The sequence below is a fragment of the Plecotus auritus genome (genome assembly GCF_963455305.1).
Source record: "Plecotus auritus genome assembly, chromosome: 10".
Classification (NCBI taxonomy): Eukaryota; Metazoa; Chordata; class Mammalia; order Chiroptera; family Vespertilionidae; genus Plecotus; species Plecotus auritus.
This window is the reverse complement of record NC_137785.1, coordinates 48,280,590-48,300,257: the sequence shown is the minus strand read 5'-3', so window position 1 is coordinate 48,300,257 and position 19,668 is coordinate 48,280,590. Positions and strand designations below refer to the sequence as shown.

Below are 19,668 nucleotides of genomic sequence, written 5' to 3'. Positions count from 1 at the left end.
TGGCCCACTCACTTCCGTCCCAGTTGTGACGATTTGGGTCTGCACCGGAAGTGCCTGTGCTGCCGATGTGGTACTTGGTGATTGCGGTTTCATTCGCTATTCCTTGTTTCCCCGGCTGGGTATTTGCGTCGCACCATGGCGGTAAGGAGAGCGGGTAGGGCGGGGTCCGCATCGGCAAAGCGCTTCCAGGTCTGGGAGACTGAAAACAGAGGAAGGACATCAAGAGAAGCGGGTCGGCCGGAGGGAGGCGCCATTCAGTGGCCGGGCCGTACTAGATGCACGGGGGTGGAAGGGAGCAGCGCTGGACCGTACCAGAACTGGTGCCGGAGTGGGGGTGGGCGTCAGTGTCACATAGTACCAGAATTGGCTAAAGGTCTGAGGGGCCAGAAGGGTGTGGGTGTCAGCCGAGATCTTGCCTACTCCAGCGGAGGCCGGAGAGGGGCACTAGTCAACGCCACTCAGGAATTCCCCTTGACGGGGTCTTCAGTCCAAAGCTGTACCTTACCAGGGAAGCCAGGCAATATCAGCCTAGTGTTGTATTGTCCCAGGGTGTGCAGGCGATCATTGCTGAGGTTGTTGGAAAGATGGTTTCAGCCCTAAGCAGGATTGCCTGGAGGAGGGGTAGACATCCCAAGTATTGTGCTAGGTTTGAGCACCAACAGGAACTGGATGAGGTGCAACTGGAACTCTGTAGCTAACCAGACTGGTGGGGAGGGTGAAGAGGACCCTGCTGAGGAGGGCTCTGACAAGCATCTCATCATTCTTCTGCAGCCCAAGGGCAAAGTGGGGACAAGAGGGAAGAAGCAGATATTTGAAGAGAACAGAGAGACCCTGAAGTTCTACCTGCGGATCATACTGGGGGCCAATGTAAGTGCCTGGCTCTTATTTCTGTGCCTACTCAAGGTCCCAGAGTCCTCAGTTCTGTGTAGTGGGAGCTGCGGCGGCGGCGGTGGTGGTCAAGGCTTTAGAAGAAAATTCCGAAAATAAATAAATAAATAAATAGATAGATAGATCCTGTACAGAGGAAATGTTGTGTAGTCAAAACAACAAAATGAGATGGACTCGAGAGCCTTTACCACTCCAAATACAGAGGCTTCTTTCCTAGGCTGATGTGTCAGAGAGTAGTCTGGGTACTCAGGACAGGAAGCAGACCTCTTTTTCCCCAATCCTGTAAGAAACAACCTGTCTTCTTCCACAGCCTGGCCTAACTCTTGATCAGAGTCAAGGGAGGTCCATGGTTTAGGGTAGCTTTGATCCCAGCCTGATCCTGTGTCTGCTTGCAGGCCATTTACTGTCTTGTGACCTTGGTCTTCTTCTACTCATCTGCCTCATTTTGGGCCTGGGTAAGTGTTGCCCATCCTGGGAAGTGGGTAAGCACATAGGGTTAGTGGCTGGCTTTTGATACTTCCATTCTTGTTCTGCAGGTGGCCCTGGGCTTTAGTCTGGCAGTATATGGGGCCAGCTACCATTCAATGAGCTCAATGGCACGGGCGGCCTTCTCTGAGGATGGGGCCCTGATGGATGGTGGAATGGACCTCAACATGGAGCAGGGCATGGCAGAGTGAGTGTCCCCCGCCGCCAGCTCAGGTGAGCGGCCCCAGGGCTGTGGTGCTGGGGCCCAGATAGCCCAAGACCCACAGCTGCCTGCAACTTGAAGGGGTGGGAGGTGAATTGGGGCCCATCTACTATTTTTGGCCCCTGCAGTCTCCCTTCTATCCACAGGCACCTTAAGGATGTGATCCTACTGACAGCCATTGTGCAGGTGCTCAGCTGCTTTTCCCTCTACATCTGGTCCTTCTGGCTCCTGGTGCGTGGGTTGTTGGACTCCCAAGAAGGGGCTGGGGCACCTAACCCATCTCTTCTTTTATTTCCTGAACCTGGCTTCAAGTTACCTTTTCTCTCCTAGGCTCCAGGACGGGCCCTTTACCTCCTCTGGGTGAATGTGCTGGGCCCCTGGTTCACGGCAGACAGTGGTGCCCCAGCGCCGGAGCACAATGAGAAAAGGCAGCGCCGGCAGGAACGGCGGCAGATGAAACGATTATAGCCACTAACATTGTGACTACTGGTTGCTGAGCCCTAGGTGGCTCTATCAGGCTGCATGGCCCCCTGCTAGGAGTAATGAGGGCCTAGTCCAGGGGCCCAAAGCAGTCTAAGGCATAGGATTGTTGAATAAATGGCTTAGAATGTGGCTAATGGCTGTGTGATGGTGAGGCATGAGGCAGGAAGAACCAATACTTTGGTATTTCCCTACTGCTGTAGACCTTGAAAGCATGGTCTATACCTTGAAAGAAAAAGGCTCTTGGATTGGCTAAGAAAACTTTATTATGCTCCACGTGTTTTGGGAGCTCATACATACATACACACAGACACACACAAACACAGATAATACTGCTCAAGGCACTGGCCACTGGGTACAGAGTGACCTCAGGGTTGAGAAGATGCCCAGAATTCTGCTCTGGCCCCTCCTCACTTTATATAGTCTTGCATGCAAGCTGTGGCCCAGCTAGATATCCTGGAGGCAGCGGCTTCACACCTCCAGGCCAGGTCCCTTGCTCAGTCCCAGTGCCTGCACCAGGTCTTCTCCAAGTCCGCTCTTCAATGTCCGTCTCACTGCAGGGACAGAGCAGGGTTGGAGGGGATTGCTGGGGATAAAGTGGGCAGTGGGTATGTGGGGAGTACTCACAAGATTTGCGGTTGCCACGGGAACGCTTGCGTTCCCGAGCAGCTAAGGCACGAGGACTGCTCTTGGTCACTGACTGCACCAGCAGGTCCATGATCTCATCTGAAGTGTCACTGGGTGAACTGGAGCCTGGGGATTCTTCTGGGGGTGCATTGGAGGCCCCCACTGCTGTGGGCATTGGGGAGCCGCTCTGGACCAGGCCTGAGGGAGGCCAGATAGGGAGGTCAGGCCAAGGTGGCCCCAAAGCAAAACCCATTCCCCCTAGCGGCCACAGGTCCCACCTCTGCTGCGGCGGCTGTGTGTGGTATCTTCAGGCTTACTGGTCAGCAGACTCTTCATGCTGGCGTGACTGTCTGCATCACCCTGGCCTGGCCCACTACCCACAGCCACTGGGACAGATAGGTTGCTGGGGGCTTCCCCAGCCACTCCTGAGAACTTCTCTGTCTGGAGAGGGGAGAATGATGAGCTGGGAGCCAGGGAAGGAAACCATGGGAGTGGCAGTCAAGACCTGGAAGGGGCACGCACCTCAGTGATCATGCGTCCCCGGGTCTTGTTGCGCTCACGGTACGTGGCCCGCTTCTGCTGCTGTTGGAGCACCCGATCTCGGCAAGTCCGGTACTCCAGCGAAAACTCCCGCAACGTGTGGCAGAACTGCATGATGCGTACTTCGCGGGCTGCCTGTGCGGTGTACCCCAGGTACAACAGGAAGGCGTGGAACCTAGGCAGGCCAGGATAGGAAGGGATGGTGAGTCCTGCTTGGGGGTGAGGGACAGGGTGGCGGTCCTGCCTCAGGCCCACAGTCCCACCTGTTGCAGACACGGCGGTGCACTACTCGCAGCATATTAACGCGTCGGGAACAGTGGGCCAGGAACTGGGTGAGGCGGGTACGCAGGGCTGGGGCCAGCTCGTGCTTGGCCAAGCTCCGCAGACTCTCCTCAGCTGCACGGCTCCGATGCTCCAGCTGCCCCAGGTTCTCAGCCAGCTGTTCAAAGTCCACCTGGAAAAGCAGGGGGGTACACAGGCTGTCCCCCCACAAGAAGGTACTGCCTGAGGCTGCCTCTGTGCCAGGCTGGTGAGCCAGGCCAGAGGAACACAGATGAGATACAACCTTTGCCCTCCAAAGGTTCATGGTCTACCACAGGAAACGGACAAGTTCATTTGGTCCAATGGGGAACAGAGAAGGTTTTTTGGGGAAGTGGCAGTTAAACTGAGACCCAAAGATTGAGTAGTTATAGCCAGGCCAATAGAGGGAAGCATTTCTGGCACAAACATCTGTAGCTGAGCCAGCCTTGGCACAGCTGTTGAAATAGGAGGGGAGAAGCCAGCCCCAGGAAGCAGCATTCCCTCATGCCCTGGCCAATTTTATTCAAGCCCCTGGCTGGTGCTAACCTTGGCACAGCGGGTCAGGGCGGGGATTTCCGAGTAGAGGTCGGAGGAATCGGGCCGCATCTGGAGCACCAAGGAGCAGAGATGGTGCAGCAGTGACTGCCTACGCACTGTGTCCTTCACCTCTGACACTTTTTCCAGGTAGCTCAGCTCAAAGCCACTGCTCTGAAAGGACTTTGTCTGAGCCTGGGCCTGGCTGGCTCCAGAGCCTGGCCCCCAGCCTCATGTGCTGTCACTCACCTGGGAGCCATTGAGGAAGTTGCCCACAGCCAGAAGGGTGGCCAGGATGCAGCGGAAGGTGGCATTATGCACCAGCTGTTCCATGCCCACCTTCAGGTCAAACAGTGGCTCTGCGATTTCCTGGTGGGGGAGACCAGGGACTCAGACTACATGGTCATCATACTCATCTACCCCCACTGCCTGTCCCACCCATGACCCCAGGTACCCGTTCCATGCTGTCATAGTCCAGCTTGAAGGCCCAGAGTTGTAGGCGGGCAGCCAGGCCCCCAATGGAGGCAAGAGTCATCAGGAAAGTCTCAGCTGGGCCCAAAGGTATGTCAGGATTGGCCAGTTGGGCCTCCTCGATCTTCTGCCGCTCTTCTTCCGTGGGCATCATGGTCAGTAGTTTCTGAGGACACAACCACCACCCCACACAGGCCATAAGTGCTGGCCTGAGGCCTCAGGTGTTGGTCTTGACTCCCCCTAGGCCCGTGGTCGGCAAACTGCGGCTTGCAAGCCACATGCGGCTCTTTGGTCCCTTGAGTGTGGCTCTTCCACAAAATACCACGGCCTGGGCAAGTCTATTTTGAAGAAGTGGCGTTAGAAGAAGTTTAAGTTTAAAAAATTTGGCTCTCAAAAGAAATTTCAATCATACTGTTGATATTTGGCTCTGTTGACTGATGAGTTTGCCGACCACTGCCCTAGGCTATCTGGGGGAGCCCCAGGGCCTGGGGACTACTATGCCAAGCCCATGCCCACTCCTAGAGGGTCAGGAAATGCCCACTGACCAAAGGAGAGGGCTGGACCTCCCACTCCCTTCCACACCCCCAGCTGGCTATCCCTACCTCAATGCCATCCTTGCTGACAGCAAACTCATCGAAGTTGACCAGGGCAGCCTTAATGACATGCACAGGTGGCAGTGTGGTTAGACCAATGTTGATAGCGTTGCTGCGCTTGGGGTCCAGCACTATGGTCATTGTCCGGCGGCCCTCACCAGCTTTCTTTGAGGTTGAGGGAAAGAGAGTGTAAGTTTGGGAAAGGGACTAGCTGGGGCAACAACCTAAGAGGACACTTCAAGGGCCCCCCTCCAAATGGTGGGGTCACCCCACAACCGTGAACCTGGGATGTTTAAAGCCTTGGGATGAGCTTAGGTAACAGGGCTCTGCTGATCCCTGTTGAGATCTCAGACAAATCCTGCTCCTCTGTTTGCCTCGCTCTCCCCACGTGGGAAATGAGCCGCAGCCCCAGTAGTTAGGACCCTTGAGCTCTGATTCCCTCCCCTCTCCACTGGGGTTACCTTACAGATGAGGGTGCGTTTACCTTGGAAGGTAATACGTCCTTGGCACGGGACTCAAACAGGTGTTCCAGCCGCGCTGTGTCCACAGAGACAGGCTCCAGGGAGGCCCACAGGGTGGAGCAGGGCCCAAAGCGGCTCCCAGAGCTTCCATGGCCCCCAGCCAGCTTCAGCTCCCGCCAAAAGAGTTTGACTGTCTTCCTCTTGGTGGGGAGGGCTAGGCCGTCAGGCGCTGATGGGGGGAGAGGGGCAATTGGCGGTGGAGGTGGTGGGAAGGAGCCTTTGATGGGTGGTGGTGGGGGTGGTGGTGGAGGTGGGGGGCCTTCAGAGAGCAAGGGCAGTGGGGGTGGTGGGGGTGGGACCCCTTTCCCAGCCTCCACAGTCTCTATGTTCAGTATATCCTGGTCTTCATCCTCCCTCAGATCTGAGAAGTCCAGGTCCCCAATGCAGAGCTTGGGTACATGGATAGGGAACTCCTGGGTGGGCTCAGCCTTGGGGCTTGGTGGGGCCAGTGGCTCCTTGGGCTCTGGCTCAAGGCTCCTCTGGGACCTGAGCAGGACTCGGGGGGCAGGGCTCTGGGGTGTTCTGGGTGCAGAAACCAAGACCGGTTCAGGGGTACTCCACAGTTCCCGGGCATCTAAAAAAAGAGAAGCAGCTGTCAGTGTCATGCCCTCTGTGGAGCAAGAAGGAGACATGGGTAGATTCTGCCCACCCACTCACCTGGGTGTCCATCAGCCTCATCGGGCACTGCCCCAGCCAATGTCTCTGCCCGGCCCTGGGCCAGCACAGCCTGCTTCTCTGTTTCTGCTGCTGCCACATTCTCCAGGAACCGGGCTCTGGGGGGAGGCACATGTCAGCGAGGGTGTCTGACACACCCCAGCCCAGCGTGGTGCACATGCTGGTGCCCTGGGCACTGCCCCTAATTGCAGGCACACACAGACACACAGGAACAGACCATGCGCCGAGCAGACCCAGGATCCGACCCCCCCCCCCCCAAGTCCAGCCCCTGTTCAATCCTCCACATCTGGGGAGGGTCACTTCCAACCCAGCATTCCTATGGCAACGTACAGAGACAAGTTCTACTTAATGTCTAACTGGCAACCTTGCTATTCATGTTAATTGTCCTGATTCTAGACAAGGACCCTTAGAGCAGGGGAAGAGGATAGCTGTGCCAATGGGCACATCCCCCCTTGGCATGTCTGCAGCTTCTGAGAACTATGACCTATGCCCAGAAAGGGGCCTGGTAGAGACAGGCACTCAGTTTATGTTGAAATAATGAGTGATCCAATATTTCTTTCTGGGCCCCTCTAGCCTCCATTGGCCCTCAGTCCCGGCCCTTACCTTAGCCCTAGGTTGTTCCTTTACCTCCACACTCACAGCACCCTAATTCCCCTCCCTGCCCTATTCCTGGCCTATGCCTGGGAGAATGGGCTCCAGGTTGGGAGTCCATGTCCTCATCTCTGGTCAAAGCTATCAAGGTATCACTATTGAAGCACAGGGACCACTATGACCTCAGGGAACCAATCCCAATGCTTAGTCCTTAGGTAACCGAGGAGGCAGAAGTCTGGGAGAGAAGGGGCCCGAGAGTCCCCAAGCTCTGGCTGCAGCAGGCAAGTGGAACCCCGCTGGGAGAAGCAATGCTGAAGCCCTGAGCACATGGCAGGCCTGGCAGGCTGGCCTCTGTACTTACTCCAGCCTGGCCTGCACAGTAGGGGGCTGGGGGACAGGTGGGCTCTCAGGGGCCCTGGGTGGGGGTGGGGGGGAATGAGAGAAGAAACAGTAATTGTGGTGTCTGCTCCACCGGGAAGCCCAGTTGCTCACACCTACACAGACCTGGGCAGTGCTATCAGGGATTCCTTCCCAGCCACCGTGGGAAGAGGAGGGGGTTGGGGAAGACATGACAAGGGGAAACTGTAAGTGGAGGGGAGAGACGGACATGAAGCCGAACAGGGTACAGTCAGAGACCAAGACAGAGCAGAACAAAAGTCAGAGACAGTGCCGGAGAAACAAGGACAATAGGGGGTAGGGAGAGAGATAACACTGGCCGAGACCAGACATAATGCCAGAAGGAGATGAAGAGAAGCCCCAGGGGGAGGAGGTCGGTCAGAGCCGAACCCCACCCCTAGCAGTCACTTACCAAATAGGAGCAGTTTGGTGAAGTCTGGAAAGAAAGAGAGAGAAAGCACGCGTTTGGGCAGAGGAGGCTGAGGGTCCATGGAGGGGAGCAGAGCAGAGGGACAGGTGGGGAGAGGATTCCGGGAGCGGGGGGAGGGGGGTAGCCTCTATCTCCCTACTTACTTGTAGATGCTTCTCTCACAGGAGCTGTCAGCTGAGGATGCCACGGAGAGGGCAGGAAAGAGGTTCACAGAGGTACAGAGGCCAGAGGCAGGGCCCATGGGGCTGGGCACTGGGCTTGTGAGTGGGTCAGGGCCGGAGGAGGAGGAGGAAGAAAAGGAGGAGGCGGGGCCTGTGGGGCTGGAGGCAAGGTCTGTCAGGAGACAGGTTACTCCTGGTGCATCCATTCCTCCTCCCCAAGTGCTGAGGCACTGTTCTTACCCAGGCTCCGTGGTGCGCACATGGCAGCCCCCGCCTTCTAGAGATCGGCGGCTCCTCTTGCCTTCCTCTGATGAGGGCTTTCTACGCTCCCGCCGCCCACCTGCGGCAGCTTCCTCGATGTCTCCATCCTCCATCCGCAGGGCACTCTAGCAGACATGGGTCCAGATGTGAGCAACTGAGGTAGAGTGGGCGCTGGGAAACTGTGCCCCTTCCCTCCCCTCTTCTGTTGGGCCCTGGCAGCCCAGCCCAGAGCCCACCTCATAGAGCACAAGCTGTGCACGTAAGTCGATGTCAGTGCCCGCAGCGCCCAAGTGCCGCTGGACCAGTGCCTCCATGCCCTGCTGCTCCAGTGCATCCGTCACGTCGTAGAAGGAGTCCTGATCTGGGAGCGCTGCCAGCGTCTGGAGGGTGGGGATAGGAGGGCAAGGCTAAGGCTCATGGGGGCCTGAAGGCAGGAGCCTGAGGTGCTCATACCTGGCATTTGGTTCCCCCTCCACACACACCTTGTTGATGAGGGTGACTGTGTACACCAACAGCTCAGGGTCTGCACCATTCTTCTCCTCTAGGATGCACACCAGGTTGGCCCATGGAAGAGCACCTGCCACACAGAATGGGGAGCAGTCATGGGGAGAAAGGTAGGAGAAGGCTCTGAGTGATGGGAGAGGGAGGGACAGTCTCTGACCGGTCGTGCTGGCCACAGAGTTGACTGCGTAGATGAACAGCGGTGCATTGCTCTCAGAGTATTCCACAAACACCAGCAGCAGCTTCAGAGCTGTCTTCACCACCAAGCGGGACTAGGGGAGGGATCACCACATATGAGTGGGGCTTGGGCCACTCCTGGTGCAGTGGGGGAAGGGCTCCTGGGGCTGGACCCAGACAGGAGAGTCTCAACAAAAAGACCCTGGCTGTAGGCCCAGGCATTGAAGTGCTTTTAGGCTTAGAGGGGCCACAGACTCACTCCATTCTAGCCCATCTTACAGGAGAGGAAACTGAGGCCCAGAGAGAGGCAGTGGGAAAAGGGTGCATGGCTGGGGGGAGGGCCATTTACCAGGCTGGCACACAACATGTACAGCCACTGCACGGTCTCAGTGTGGGCCACCACTCCCAGCATCCCATCCACAAAAAGCATCACCTGGCCCAGTGCTGAGGACACAGAAACAAGAAGAGGTCAGTAAGGGGTCGTTGAAGGCAAGGGTCCTGGGGGAGGAGTGGGGCTGACCTCGGAGGATGTAGCTCTGGTAGTTGTGGTCAGCAGCAGCACCCACACGGATCAGGCAACTCAGCCCCTCTGAGTGCACAAATTCAGGCACCAGGTCCTTGTCCTCCTGGGGGCACCATGGGGGAATTTAGGGGGGCTGAGGCTGGGATGCCCACCCCCAGCCCACCTTTGGGCCTCACCTGGAAGATCTGCTTTAGTGAGAAGAGAGAGCGGCGGAGCTCAGGGCCACTGGAGCCATACAATTTTTCTGCAAGGGGTGAATGGACATAGTAACCTCAAGGGGACATTGGCAACCTCAAAGAATATTCTAGTATTCTTTTTTTTTTTTTTTTTTAAAAAGGTTTTACTTTCATTTAAAAAAATGTTTCTTTTATTGATTTCAGAGAGAAAGGGAGAGGGAGAGAGAGATAGAAACATCAATGATGAGAGAGAATCATTGATCAGCTGCCTCCTGAACGCCCCCCACTGGGGATCGAGCCCACAACCCGGGCATGTGCCCTTGGCCGGAATCGAACCTGGGACCCTTCAGTCTGCAGGCCGATTCTCTATCCACTGAGCCAAACCACCTGGGGCTATTCTAGTATTCTTGAACCCCCCACCTCCTCCTCTACTTACTCCCTGGCTCTGGGCAGCCCCCACTACAGTCTAGCTGCAGCATTAGCCTTGGCCCTAGAAGGAAAGGTCAGAATAGGAATGGGGAAGGTCTACATATTCTATCTATGATCTGTCCTGTCCACTGTCCAGCACATGCCTGAAAGAAACTGAGCCAGCTGGGCTGAACATTGATGCCCTCACACACTCACCTAAGATGGCATTGACCCTCACGGAGAGCTGGGTCCGCAGGATCAATGTAGGCTTCCGCCCTTTGCTGGAATCAAGCAGCTTAGTCAGCACCTCCCAGCTCATTCTGCGGGGTCCCTTCCCCCACACCAAAGCAGCCAAAGACCTCCCCACATGCCAACTTAGGCCCAGCTCCTTCCTCCCCAACTGCTCCTCCAAGCCCAAGGGTTGGCCAGACAGAAGGATTTATGCAAATACAGGTATCTCAGATATGTGGGAGAGCCCCCACTCCATCTTGGGTAGCAGGTAACACTGGCCAGGCCTTGGGATTCCCCTGGCACAGTTCCCTGGGGCAGCAGGAGGTGACCTACATGTGTCCTTAGCTAGAGAGCAGGTGTCTTGGCTGCTGACACCTGAGCCAGCCTCGTGGGGCAAGGTTGTGGCTAGTCTTATCTTCCTGGTCTCACCAGCTCTGACCTGATCTCTTCATAGAAGCCCTCCAGCATTTCCCGCTGCTCTTCCAGGGACAGCTCAGGGTCCAGGTAGTATCCAGAGGGAGACACTTGCAGGGCACAGTCCTCTAGCTGGGGGCAAAGAGAACAGCTGTCAGGGATGGGGAAGAGGTAGCAGGGGTAGGTACGGAGACCTCACGACCTCCTACCTCCTACTCAGGGTGCTGGCAGAGAGGCACACCACAAGGTCTGCACCGTAGCCAAACATTCCTTTAGCAATCCTTCATGTACCTACCATGTGCAAAGCCTTTGTATATACTATGGCTTCTCCTGACTAACACTTATCCATTCTTCAGGTTTCAGATTACATAAGGCTTTTTTGAAAAGACTTCCTGGACTCTTTTGCTATGCAACCCACTCCATGCCATGTGTGTACCCTACTCTGAGGCCTTCCCCAGGGCAGTATAATATCCTAGACACTAGTCTTCTTCCCCTTTAACCATGTGTTCTCTGGGTTCGGGCACCATGTCAGTCCTGCTGCATGCTATATCTGCAGAGCCTAGTATAGCATTTGGCACATTGTAAGTTCTCTCTAAACATGTATTGAGTTAATGAACATAAATGAGGAAGGAGAATGGAGAGAAGATGGAAGGAAGTTCCTGCCTTCGAGGAAGTTCACAGCCCTGGGGTGATAAGCTGTAGTCACAAGCATTCAAGCCCTGGGAGAAAGTGTTAAGGGGAAAAAAAAAAAAAAGAATGCTGGTGTTATTGGTGGAAGTGGGGTATCCACTGGTGAAAGTGGGGGATCCCTTTACCCACTGGGTGTTGGGGGTCGGGTTCTTATGATATTTTGAGAAAAAGAATTTTCTAAGATTTGCATGGGAGAAAGTGATTTTTATTTGCGTGGAGTATATCCCTGGGTTTCAAAAGCCTCATCTCCCTTAAACCAGTCCAGGAAAAGGTGCAGCTGGGGATTCAGCAGAGCCAAAGCAAAGCCAGTGACCACAGTTTCCGTCCCATGGTGGAGTTAAGTCCGGCATAGCATCAGGCTAGTCACAGTCCATTAGACTAAATGTTACTGTGTAGTTGGAAGCTGTGAGGATTAGGCAATTGTGGCATATTGTGTGCAAAGAGGTTAAGGGTAGTATATGTCATATATGATTAGTCCATTGTGTGGGGTCCACGTGGCTGTGGGCCATGTGGATGAATATAGGGGAGTGTGCCCCTGCAACAAGTGGACCAGGAGCCCAGCACACAAGAGAGGGAACCTGTTTGTTTAGGAGCTTATGTATCTCAGATTTTGCGCGCTTGCAGTGGCCACACCTCTTCCGGCCAATGACCTGGCTCCTGGGTGTGACTGACAGATAATCACCTTTCTTCCGTCACCCAGACCTCATTGGGCATGCCTAAATATCCCGCCTTCCCTTTGTTCTTTTCCAGTTAATTAATAATTGGGTTAAATACAACATTATCACTGGGAGGTGCAAACCCAGCTGGGAGGTGTATGTGTGTCCCTGAATTAAGACAGCGAGTAGCAGGGGCTAATCCACAGGCTCCCAGTCCCTCCAGGCCTGAGGGTCTTTGCCATGTCAAGTGGGCTATAGTGACCATGGTCCTACCTGGACCTCAGAGGCCTCCAAGGGGCCTATTGAAAATCAGATTTTAGGGTCTGACTCAGTCAGTCTATAGTGGGTCCCTGAAACCTGCATCATAACAAGAAGGCACCTGCTTCCCATGCCTCTCTCCCCACTGAGCCTGGCTCGCCTCCACTACTGGGCAGGACACTTGGCTCCTTGAGAAGTACTTGTAGAAGGGCCTAGTAAGGTGACTGTGGAGAGGCTGATGGCAGCACTGTGCCTCCCCTGGACACCTTCCCCATAGCAAAGGCCCCTTGACTTGAGTGGCTCTCCTCTTTGAGGTGCTATGACCCAGAGAGAGCCCCCTCTGCAGAGTCAGGGTGCCTATGGTCTCCATCTTACTGGGACTAAAAGTCCTGTTGTTCTGCCAGTCCTGCCTTGCTCTGGACCGAGCCCAAGGGCTTCCAGCTGCCCTTGATCCCTTGAGGGGAAAGGGAGCCCAGCTCCTGCCCCCACCTCTGCCTCTGCGTAGCATCCCTGTTGCGCCTGAGAGCCTGACCCAGCTCCTTCCTGGCAGTTCAGGCCCTTCCTGTGAGGCCCTTGGGTGACTACCTCCCCCCACTGACTGGGACATGGGACATAGAACAAATACTCCAGCCTGTTCTGTCCCACTTCCTGCCTGGCTGCCTGCCCTTCCCTGGGCGCCTTGGGCGGGCCTGGCCTCTCTCCCCTCCGTAGGAGCAAACTCATCTTCTCCATGGCCTACTGGGAATAGGCCTGAGATGGGAGAGGGTAAAGCCTCTGGGCTGGGGTACATTGTCCGGGGCCAGCTCAGCTGAGGGCAGCCCCACATTCCTCCTGATCCCTCTTCCCACAGATGACTCAGCAGCCTACCCTCCCTACCCCCATCCAGGCACAGCTACATCTCCTTCTGGGACCCTAGAGAAACATATCTCCCCCAGAGCTGCAACCCCACTCAGTGATTCCCCCAAATCACACACATATAGAACAGCTCATCCAAACATTCATGAACTGGGCTGGTTTTAGGTTCTGAGGACAGAGCAGAGAACAAGACACTGCCTCTGCCTTCCCTGCTTTCCAGCTAGTCCTAGAGGTAGGCAGGCTTGACTCAGAGAAAGGCCACAAATAAATGTAGAGGCAAAATGGCCAAGGGTGCCAAGCAAGGGGAGAGGTGGAGTTATATAAAGATAAACACTGGAAGGGTGATTGAGGATATGCAGTAACTGCTTACAAACCCAGGTATATATGGTCAGGTATATACAAGGTGTCCCCCAAAAATGTATACACACTTGGTATAATTATAAAGGCAATGTTTATTAAAATACATTTCATTTTCAAAATATAATAGAAATTAGCTGTTAAAGTTTGTATACAGCCTAACCGGTTTTGCTCAGTGGATAGAGCGTCGGCCTGCGGACTCAAGGGTCCCAGGTTCGATTCCGGTCAAGGGCATGTACCTTGGTTGCGGGCACATCCCCAGTAGGGGGTGTGCAGGAGGCAGCTGATTGATGTTTCTCTCTCATCGATGTTTCTCTCTCTCCCTCTCCCTTCCTCTCTGTAAAAAATAAATAATAAAAAAAGTGTGTATACATTTTTTGGGGACACCTGTATATATATGCTCACTGGCCAGGCACAGGCCCAAGAAGCACACCCACGGAAAGCTTGGGCCCAGCACACTTTCTTCCTCTCCTGCATGCATACTTGCACGCTCTAGTCTCAAGTGTGCAGGGTACCTGGGATGCCTGTATCCCTGTGGGGCAGGGGGTCCTCAAGACTAAGTGCTTACCACCCCCAGCCTCCTCAGATGAGCAGGTTTAAACCCTGGTGGTTAGTGGCTTCCCTAACCATGTCACCTGTCTAATTCTGCCAGTGCTCCATTTATGGAGAGGAGGCTCATGGGTAAATGGCAACTCAAAGCCTATAGGACAATGTCCCCCTCCTCCAGCTGTTTGTCTTGGATGGAGATGGGGGAGGGGGTTAGAGTTAGGCAAGCAGCAAAGAGCAGAGACTTCCTGCCAGCTGCGTGGTGCTTGTCCCTCACACCCCTGGCCCCTTCCTGGGGTCACCCTTCTGACAGCCAAACCTCTGGGCCTTGTTTCTCACACCCTGGGGCTGGGCCAGGCCTGAGTAAGCCCAAACTCTGGTCACTGCTGACAGTGCTTAGGGTCAGCACATGGTCAGTGTAGGTCTACATCCGTGACTCCCTCCTGGCTCTTGTCTTCCACACTTCTCTGCTGTCCGTCTTGGGGTGGTGTCCCTTCCCCATTCTTCCCAGGCTCAGCCCCTCACTTCAACCTCCAGACTATGTTTCTTTGTATTCTCTGGGCTCAGGTTTTTCTGGCAGCCCTAACTAACTTGTTACATATGATTTTATATGCAGGGCCAAGCTTAGGGGACCCTGGTGTCTACTCCCCAGTATTTTTTTTTAAATATATTTTATTGATTTTTTTACAGAGAGGAAGAGAGAGGGATAGAGAGAAACATCGATGAGAGACATCGATCAGCTGCCTCCTGCACGCCCCCTACTGGGGATGTGCTCGCAACCCAGGTACATGCCCTTGACCGGAATCGAACCTGGGACCCTTCAGTCCGCAGGCTGACGCTCTATCCACTGAGCCAAACTGGTTAGGGCTCCCCAGTATTTTTCATAGCAGTGTAATCAGGTGAGAATGAACATGCCAGGGGCAGGGTACAAAGAAGATGGAGAAGAGGACAGAATTATATGCTGGAGGATTCTTGTTTTAGGAAATAATTTAACTGCCCTTTTCTTTCCTTTTCCTATAAACACAAGACCCTGTGCTCTATGAGCCTCTTTTCCTGTTATCTCTGATCTCCAAGGAGACCATGACTTCCTGGTTGAGATAACATGGATGGGCTTTGAGGAGGGAAACCCACTTGTTTTGCCTCCTCTGTATAATACACTGGGCTGCCTAGTTTGATTCTGGTAATCATTTGACAGGTGAGGAGACCAAGAAATTCAGTGAATTTGCACCTGCTGCACAACCAGGAATGGGCCTAGGGCTAACTGACCTAGATCTTAATTACGCAGAAGTTCATTGGAAGTGCTCCAGGGAACCCTGAGGGCAGGTGGAATGAGGGTTGGGGCCTGTAGGGTTGCCAAGTGCTGAAGACAGCCTCTCAGCTGTCTGGACTCTACAAATACCCCAAACTGGTCCTCCCAGTTCCAGCAAGGGAATGCTAACGAACACACACACACCATGCATGTTGGGGTAATAGTGCCTACTTTTGCCAGGATCTAAGTCTGAGTCCTTCACCAGGTTACTTAGCCCAGAATGATCAGTTAATTGGACATGCCAGCCATTGGGAGAGTGGGGAGGCCATGACTCATGCCCACATCCCAATCTTCTACAATCTCCCAAAGAAACCTCTATGTCAGGGGGCTAAGGGTCTCAGTTCATAATCAGAGCACCCCTTCTTACCCTTAAGAATCCTCTGGGACCCCTCCAATCAGTCCCTGTCCCAGTATGTCAGTTTAACACTTAACCTCCTTGCCACAACTGCTTCTGAAGGGTAGACTGAGGCTGGAGCAAGGAGGGGGCAAGGTCAGGACACATTCTAGGATAGTGCCACCCTGTCCTACTCTAATCTTTAGCCACAGCTGGGGAAACAAAGTTGCTGGTAATGGACAGATTTCTAGGGCTATCTCTGCTGCTAGGAATAGGGGGTTCCTCTAGCCTTTGCATCAGGGTCGGAGCAACACTAAGGTCCCTCTGCTCAGAGCCCAGGGAGAAGTCAGTGCTATCCCAGATGTGGCAGGGCCTTTGGGTGTAAGGGAGGGGCTCCTGAGGCACCACCCCAAGAGCAAAGGTAGTAGAGGGCGGGTAAGGAGGTGAGTGGCAGGGCCAGAGGGCCAGGTTGCCCCTGGGGCAGGGGCAGGTTCCTGGAATGGGAGAGGTTCTGGCACTAGAAGGAAGATAGATATTCCTGAGTTTCCCTGGAGACATCAGGCATGGCCCAGGGCACTGCCAGGACCCTCCTCACCCCCCTTAGGGCCAGGAGATGAGTCAGAGGCTGTGGCCAGGAGCTTCCTCCTAGACTGAAAGGAAATGAGCAAGGCCCTTTGTGGTGTGAAATCTCCAAGTCTTTTAAAAAGGAAGAAGCCCTAGGGGAACTCAAAGAGGCTAAGCCTCGCCCAATGGGGTGTGTGGTGTGGCCCCAGAGGGAAAGTGGGCTGGGTCTCTGTACATCCACAGAGAAGGGGGCAGGGTCTGCAGGGATGATGGGGGTCAGTGCCCAGACTGGGAGGGCAGGCTTGGCTATGTCCTGTTCCTTTGCTGGACAACTGTACAGAGGACGAAGCAGGGAGTTCAAAACCCCTCCCTCATTTCTGCTGTACAGCCCTGCACAGATATGCCTGCATTTCTGGGTCACCTCTCCCCTCTAGAGACTATCAAGGCCTGAGTCATGTCTGTGCCCCTGGGGCACCCACTTATAGGACTAGGGGAGGAACCAGTTGTTGACATTTCTTGCAAAAAAGGGCCCTGCTCCCCCTCTCACAGATCTCTGATGTCCCTGACCCTACCCTATTCTGAGCCCTTCTTCCTCCAGCCTTCTATTCTGGGGCTGTGGTCACAGTTTATATTTGGGATGAACACATCACAGTGCATCTGACCACTGCTGGCAGAGCTGCCAGCCCCAGGGAGTCCTGCTCTAGGCACTGTGGTAACCCAATGTGTCCATCCCCATATCCTGCCTGTGGGGGATATGGCAGTCCCTCAAGTACACCAGGTGGGAGGTCCTGAAAGTGGGGAAACTAGGAAGGACTGAGTTGGCAGAGATGACACATTCTCTGAGTTCAGTAGTGTCCTCAGCTAGGGAGCAGAGAACAGAGGGCAGAGCCTCTTTCCTGTAGCTGTCCTCCCAAATCTGCCCCTAGCTGGAAAGTCCTGTCCTAGAGTAGGGGTGGTGGTGGTGGGTGGAATACTGTGTTCTCTGTGGAGCTCCAGGCTTATTTCGGCACCAGGAACTACAGGAACCTGGACTCAGTTCAGCACCCCTCTCTCCCTAGCGCCCAAGCTGAATAGGAGGTGGCCTCCAGCTGGAGGAGGCGCTTCTTCCAGGCCCACCTGTTTGCCCCTTTCAACAGAGCAGGATGAGGGTGGAGCGGGGGGGGGGGGGGGGTAGATGTTGCATCAAAACTCTGGAATGGGCAGCGTGCTGACACTTTCAAGACATGGCCTTGAATACCGGGCTTTGGAGGGACACGTGCCATTCCCCAGGCCAATAGTCCCACTACCTCTCCCGCCCATTCTCGGAGGCGGGGCTGGCCCGCAGCGCGAGGAATGCAGGCCGGGGGCCTGGCGCCCGGGGCACATTCCAAGGGAGACCCCGAGCCCGGGGGGCAAGTTTGCGCAACTCGGCGACCCAGCTAAGGCTGGGAGCAGGGGATTGCACCACCACCAACTCTCTCTCCGTTTCCGCACCACTCGGTGTGGACTGGCTGGCGGGGTGGTAGTGGCCTCCCAAAGTCCTGGCCCGGAAACCCAGCGCGCCGGAAAGGGCTGCCTGCGGGGGGCTGAGCGCGGCGAGCCGGAGAAGAGGTAGGGCCCGCCATCTGGAAAAGGGCCTTCCCCGGTATTGTGCGCGAGTCGGTTCTGGGGCGCAGGCAAACTAGGGCAGGCCGGCGGTTTAAAATTAGCCCGGCCCGCCCCCTCCCTTCCAGCTGTTGGCCCGCGGCGGCGCGAGTACGGGGTGGTGGGGGCGGTGACTCAAAGGGCTTTTCCACCAGTGGAGCCTCCCGCGCTGCGCTAGTCCTGGGCTGGGCTGCTTCTGGAGGACGCCCCTCACCCCGTTAAGTCTCTTCTTCTCCCAAGCCATCTCCCCACCCCCACCTGCAGAGGCAACACTCTACACAGCAGGATCCAATCCAACCTCCAGGAACCGCTCGAAGCCTTTGCCACCTACAGTGGCCCGCCCCTCCTCGTAGTTCCGCCCCCGCTTCAGGTGAGGTGAAGGCTGGTCCACACATCCCCAGCTCCGCCTCCTGGGTCCGCTACCACTCAAATATCTACCGTCACCCAATTCAGAGCAGTTACCCAGGCAGACAGGCAGCTAGTAATACCCCCTCCCCTCGACCACCTCCCCAGGGGGCCCTCACTTTTAGGGGCAGCCAGGGTGGCGCAAACCACAAGCTCCCATCTCCCTTCTTCAGTTTCCCCACAGTTTGAGAGACGTTCCCGCAAGCAGGGCTGCGCGGACCTTGGGTCCTCAGCCCAAAAGTATCCCAGAGGAGCGTACCCACTCCAGCCTCTCCCCGAGGGGTGCCTCCCAAAGACTTTCATGGCACCAACTCTGAACCCTCGATCGCCCCCATACTTTCTCCGGCGCCCCTCACCTTGAGCGGCGCCCCCAGCAAGCGGTGCAGCGCGGGTATCTGTGCGCCCAGGGGCAGCGCCCCGTCCAGGCTGCAGGTGGGGGCCCGGCGCGGCTCCGGGAAGTTGGCACAAGCAAAGGGATCGGTGTCTTCCAGGTACTGTACCCGCACGGTCACCACTGATACCGGGTCCCCGTCCCCGCGGTCTTCCCCGCCAGCCATGGCTCTGCCACTGGCTCGCACCGCGCGTCTCGGACCAGGTCCTGGTCCCGCCGCGACAACTAAACTAGATTTGGGAGGGGCAGGACCGGACGCTGCTGAAGAGGGGCGGAGCCACCAGGAGGCGGGGCCGAGGAAGGAGGTGGGGCCAAGATTCGTCCCGGAAAGCGCGGGGGGGGTGGGCAACCACTGCCGGAGGCGGGGCTTGCGGCGAGCCACTCAGAGGACGCGATCTTAATCCCGTTAGTTCTCTGGCGAGGCGGGCGGGAAAGCCCGAGCTCGAGCCCCGCCTTCGAGAGCGCGCAGGGGGCCGGAAGGCTTTCTTTGGGCGTGGAGCAGTGAGGCTGCGCTCCTTTGAGGGGTTGGTAGGGCAGGTGGGCGGAAATTTCCTCAGATAGTGGCTAGCCTGGTCTCCCTCAGTTTAGAGATGAGATGGTCCTGACTCCTTTAGTTTGAGGAATGGAGTGGATGGGATCCTCTCATTTGGGGAAGCAGGGAGATGATCCCTTTCAGTTTGGAGCAAGAAGAGAAAATAAATTCCACTCAGTTTGAAGGAAGAGGTGGGATCATTTTCCTTTAGTTGGGGGAGAAGAGGGAGCGGTGCTCCTCAGTTCTGGGGAAAGGATGGGATGACACAGTTTGAGGAGGGAGGTAGAACATGTTTCCCTCAGTTTTGGAGAAGTGGGATGGGCGCCCCTCAGCTTGACTGAGAAGTGGAGACGGACCTCCTCAGTTTGGGACGAGATTAAGCCCAATGCCCCTCAGATTTGGGGAAAAAGTTGGGTGGATCCCTCTTAGTTTGAGGGGAATTGGTAGTCTGTGTTTTCCATAGTAGGGGAAGAAGATGTGTCCTCTTGTTTCATGGGAAAGGTGAGAAGAGTTCCCTACAGTTCGAAGGAAATGAAGAGGAATGGTGCCCCTCGGTTTGGGA

General features: G+C 55.6%; 2 protein-coding genes across 11 annotated transcripts; one reads left to right on the top strand and one right to left on the bottom strand.

Annotated features, from left to right (window-relative positions):
* Positions 1-10: 10 nt before the first annotated feature.
* TMEM208 (transmembrane protein 208) lies at positions 11-2,191 on the top strand. 8 transcript variants are annotated; one of them, XM_080644587.1, is made up of 6 exons: positions 11-141; positions 772-867; positions 1,284-1,343; positions 1,425-1,561; positions 1,723-1,762; positions 1,907-2,188. In XM_080644587.1, the coding sequence occupies exons 1-6, from the start codon at positions 136-138 to the stop codon at positions 2,042-2,044; spliced, it is 477 nt and encodes a 158-aa protein (XP_080500713.1). In that variant the 5' UTR covers positions 11-135; the 3' UTR covers positions 2,045-2,188. The 8 variants fall into 8 exon arrangements, 6 of the variants coding, with proteins under 6 accessions (XP_080500713.1, XP_080500712.1, XP_080500711.1 ...); XR_013959195.1 differs by having other exon boundaries at positions 17-141; positions 1,425-1,587; positions 1,723-1,807; XM_080644586.1 differs by having other exon boundaries at positions 17-141; positions 1,723-1,807.
* Positions 2,192-2,301: 110 nt separating this feature from the next.
* Positions 2,302-18,831, bottom strand: FHOD1 (formin homology 2 domain containing 1). Of its 3 annotated transcripts, XM_080644580.1 has the most exons (24): positions 18,540-18,831; positions 10,612-10,718; positions 10,158-10,222; positions 9,534-9,601; positions 9,355-9,460; positions 9,184-9,278; positions 8,818-8,929; positions 8,639-8,733; positions 8,393-8,536; positions 8,136-8,281; positions 7,878-8,054; positions 7,717-7,740; positions 7,270-7,323; positions 6,300-6,415; positions 5,606-6,216; positions 5,131-5,286; positions 4,512-4,694; positions 4,307-4,426; positions 4,070-4,231; positions 3,487-3,677; positions 3,206-3,398; positions 2,962-3,124; positions 2,684-2,881; positions 2,303-2,610 (listed from the first exon to the last, which is right to left on the bottom strand). In XM_080644580.1, the coding sequence occupies exons 1-24, from the start codon at positions 18,738-18,740 to the stop codon at positions 2,528-2,530; spliced, it is 3,570 nt and encodes a 1,189-aa protein (XP_080500706.1). In that variant the 5' UTR covers positions 18,741-18,831; the 3' UTR covers positions 2,303-2,527. The 3 variants fall into 3 exon arrangements, with proteins under 3 accessions (XP_080500707.1, XP_080500706.1, XP_080500708.1); XM_080644582.1 differs by lacking the exon at positions 4,070-4,231; XM_080644581.1 differs by lacking the exons at positions 7,270-7,323; positions 7,717-7,740 and having other exon boundaries at positions 2,302-2,610.
* Positions 18,832-19,668: the final 837 nt, after the last annotated feature.

Bases quoted from the DNA above. Each gene is read 5' to 3' on its own strand.
- TMEM208 (XM_080644589.1), top strand. From the start codon at position 585: ATGGTTTCAGCCCTAAGCAGGATTGCCTGGAGGAGGGGTAGACATCCC. The intron at 675-771 runs GTGCAACTGGAA...ATTCTTCTGCAG, and splicing joins ACCAACAGGAACTGGATGAG to CCCAAGGGCAAAGTGGGGAC. The intron at 1,808-1,906 runs GTGCGTGGGTTG...TTTCTCTCCTAG, and splicing joins TCTGGTCCTTCTGGCTCCTG to GCTCCAGGACGGGCCCTTTA.
- FHOD1 (XM_080644580.1), bottom strand. From the start codon at position 18,740: ATGGCTGGCGGGGAAGACCGCGGGGACGGGGACCCGGTATCAGTGGTG. The intron at 8,537-8,638 runs GTGTGTGTGGAG...CCCACCCTCCAG, and splicing joins CAGTCACCCTCATCAACAAG to ACGCTGGCAGCGCTCCCAGA. The intron at 4,232-4,306 runs GTGAGTGACAGC...AAGTCCTTTCAG, and splicing joins ACTTCCTCAATGGCTCCCAG to AGCAGTGGCTTTGAGCTGAG.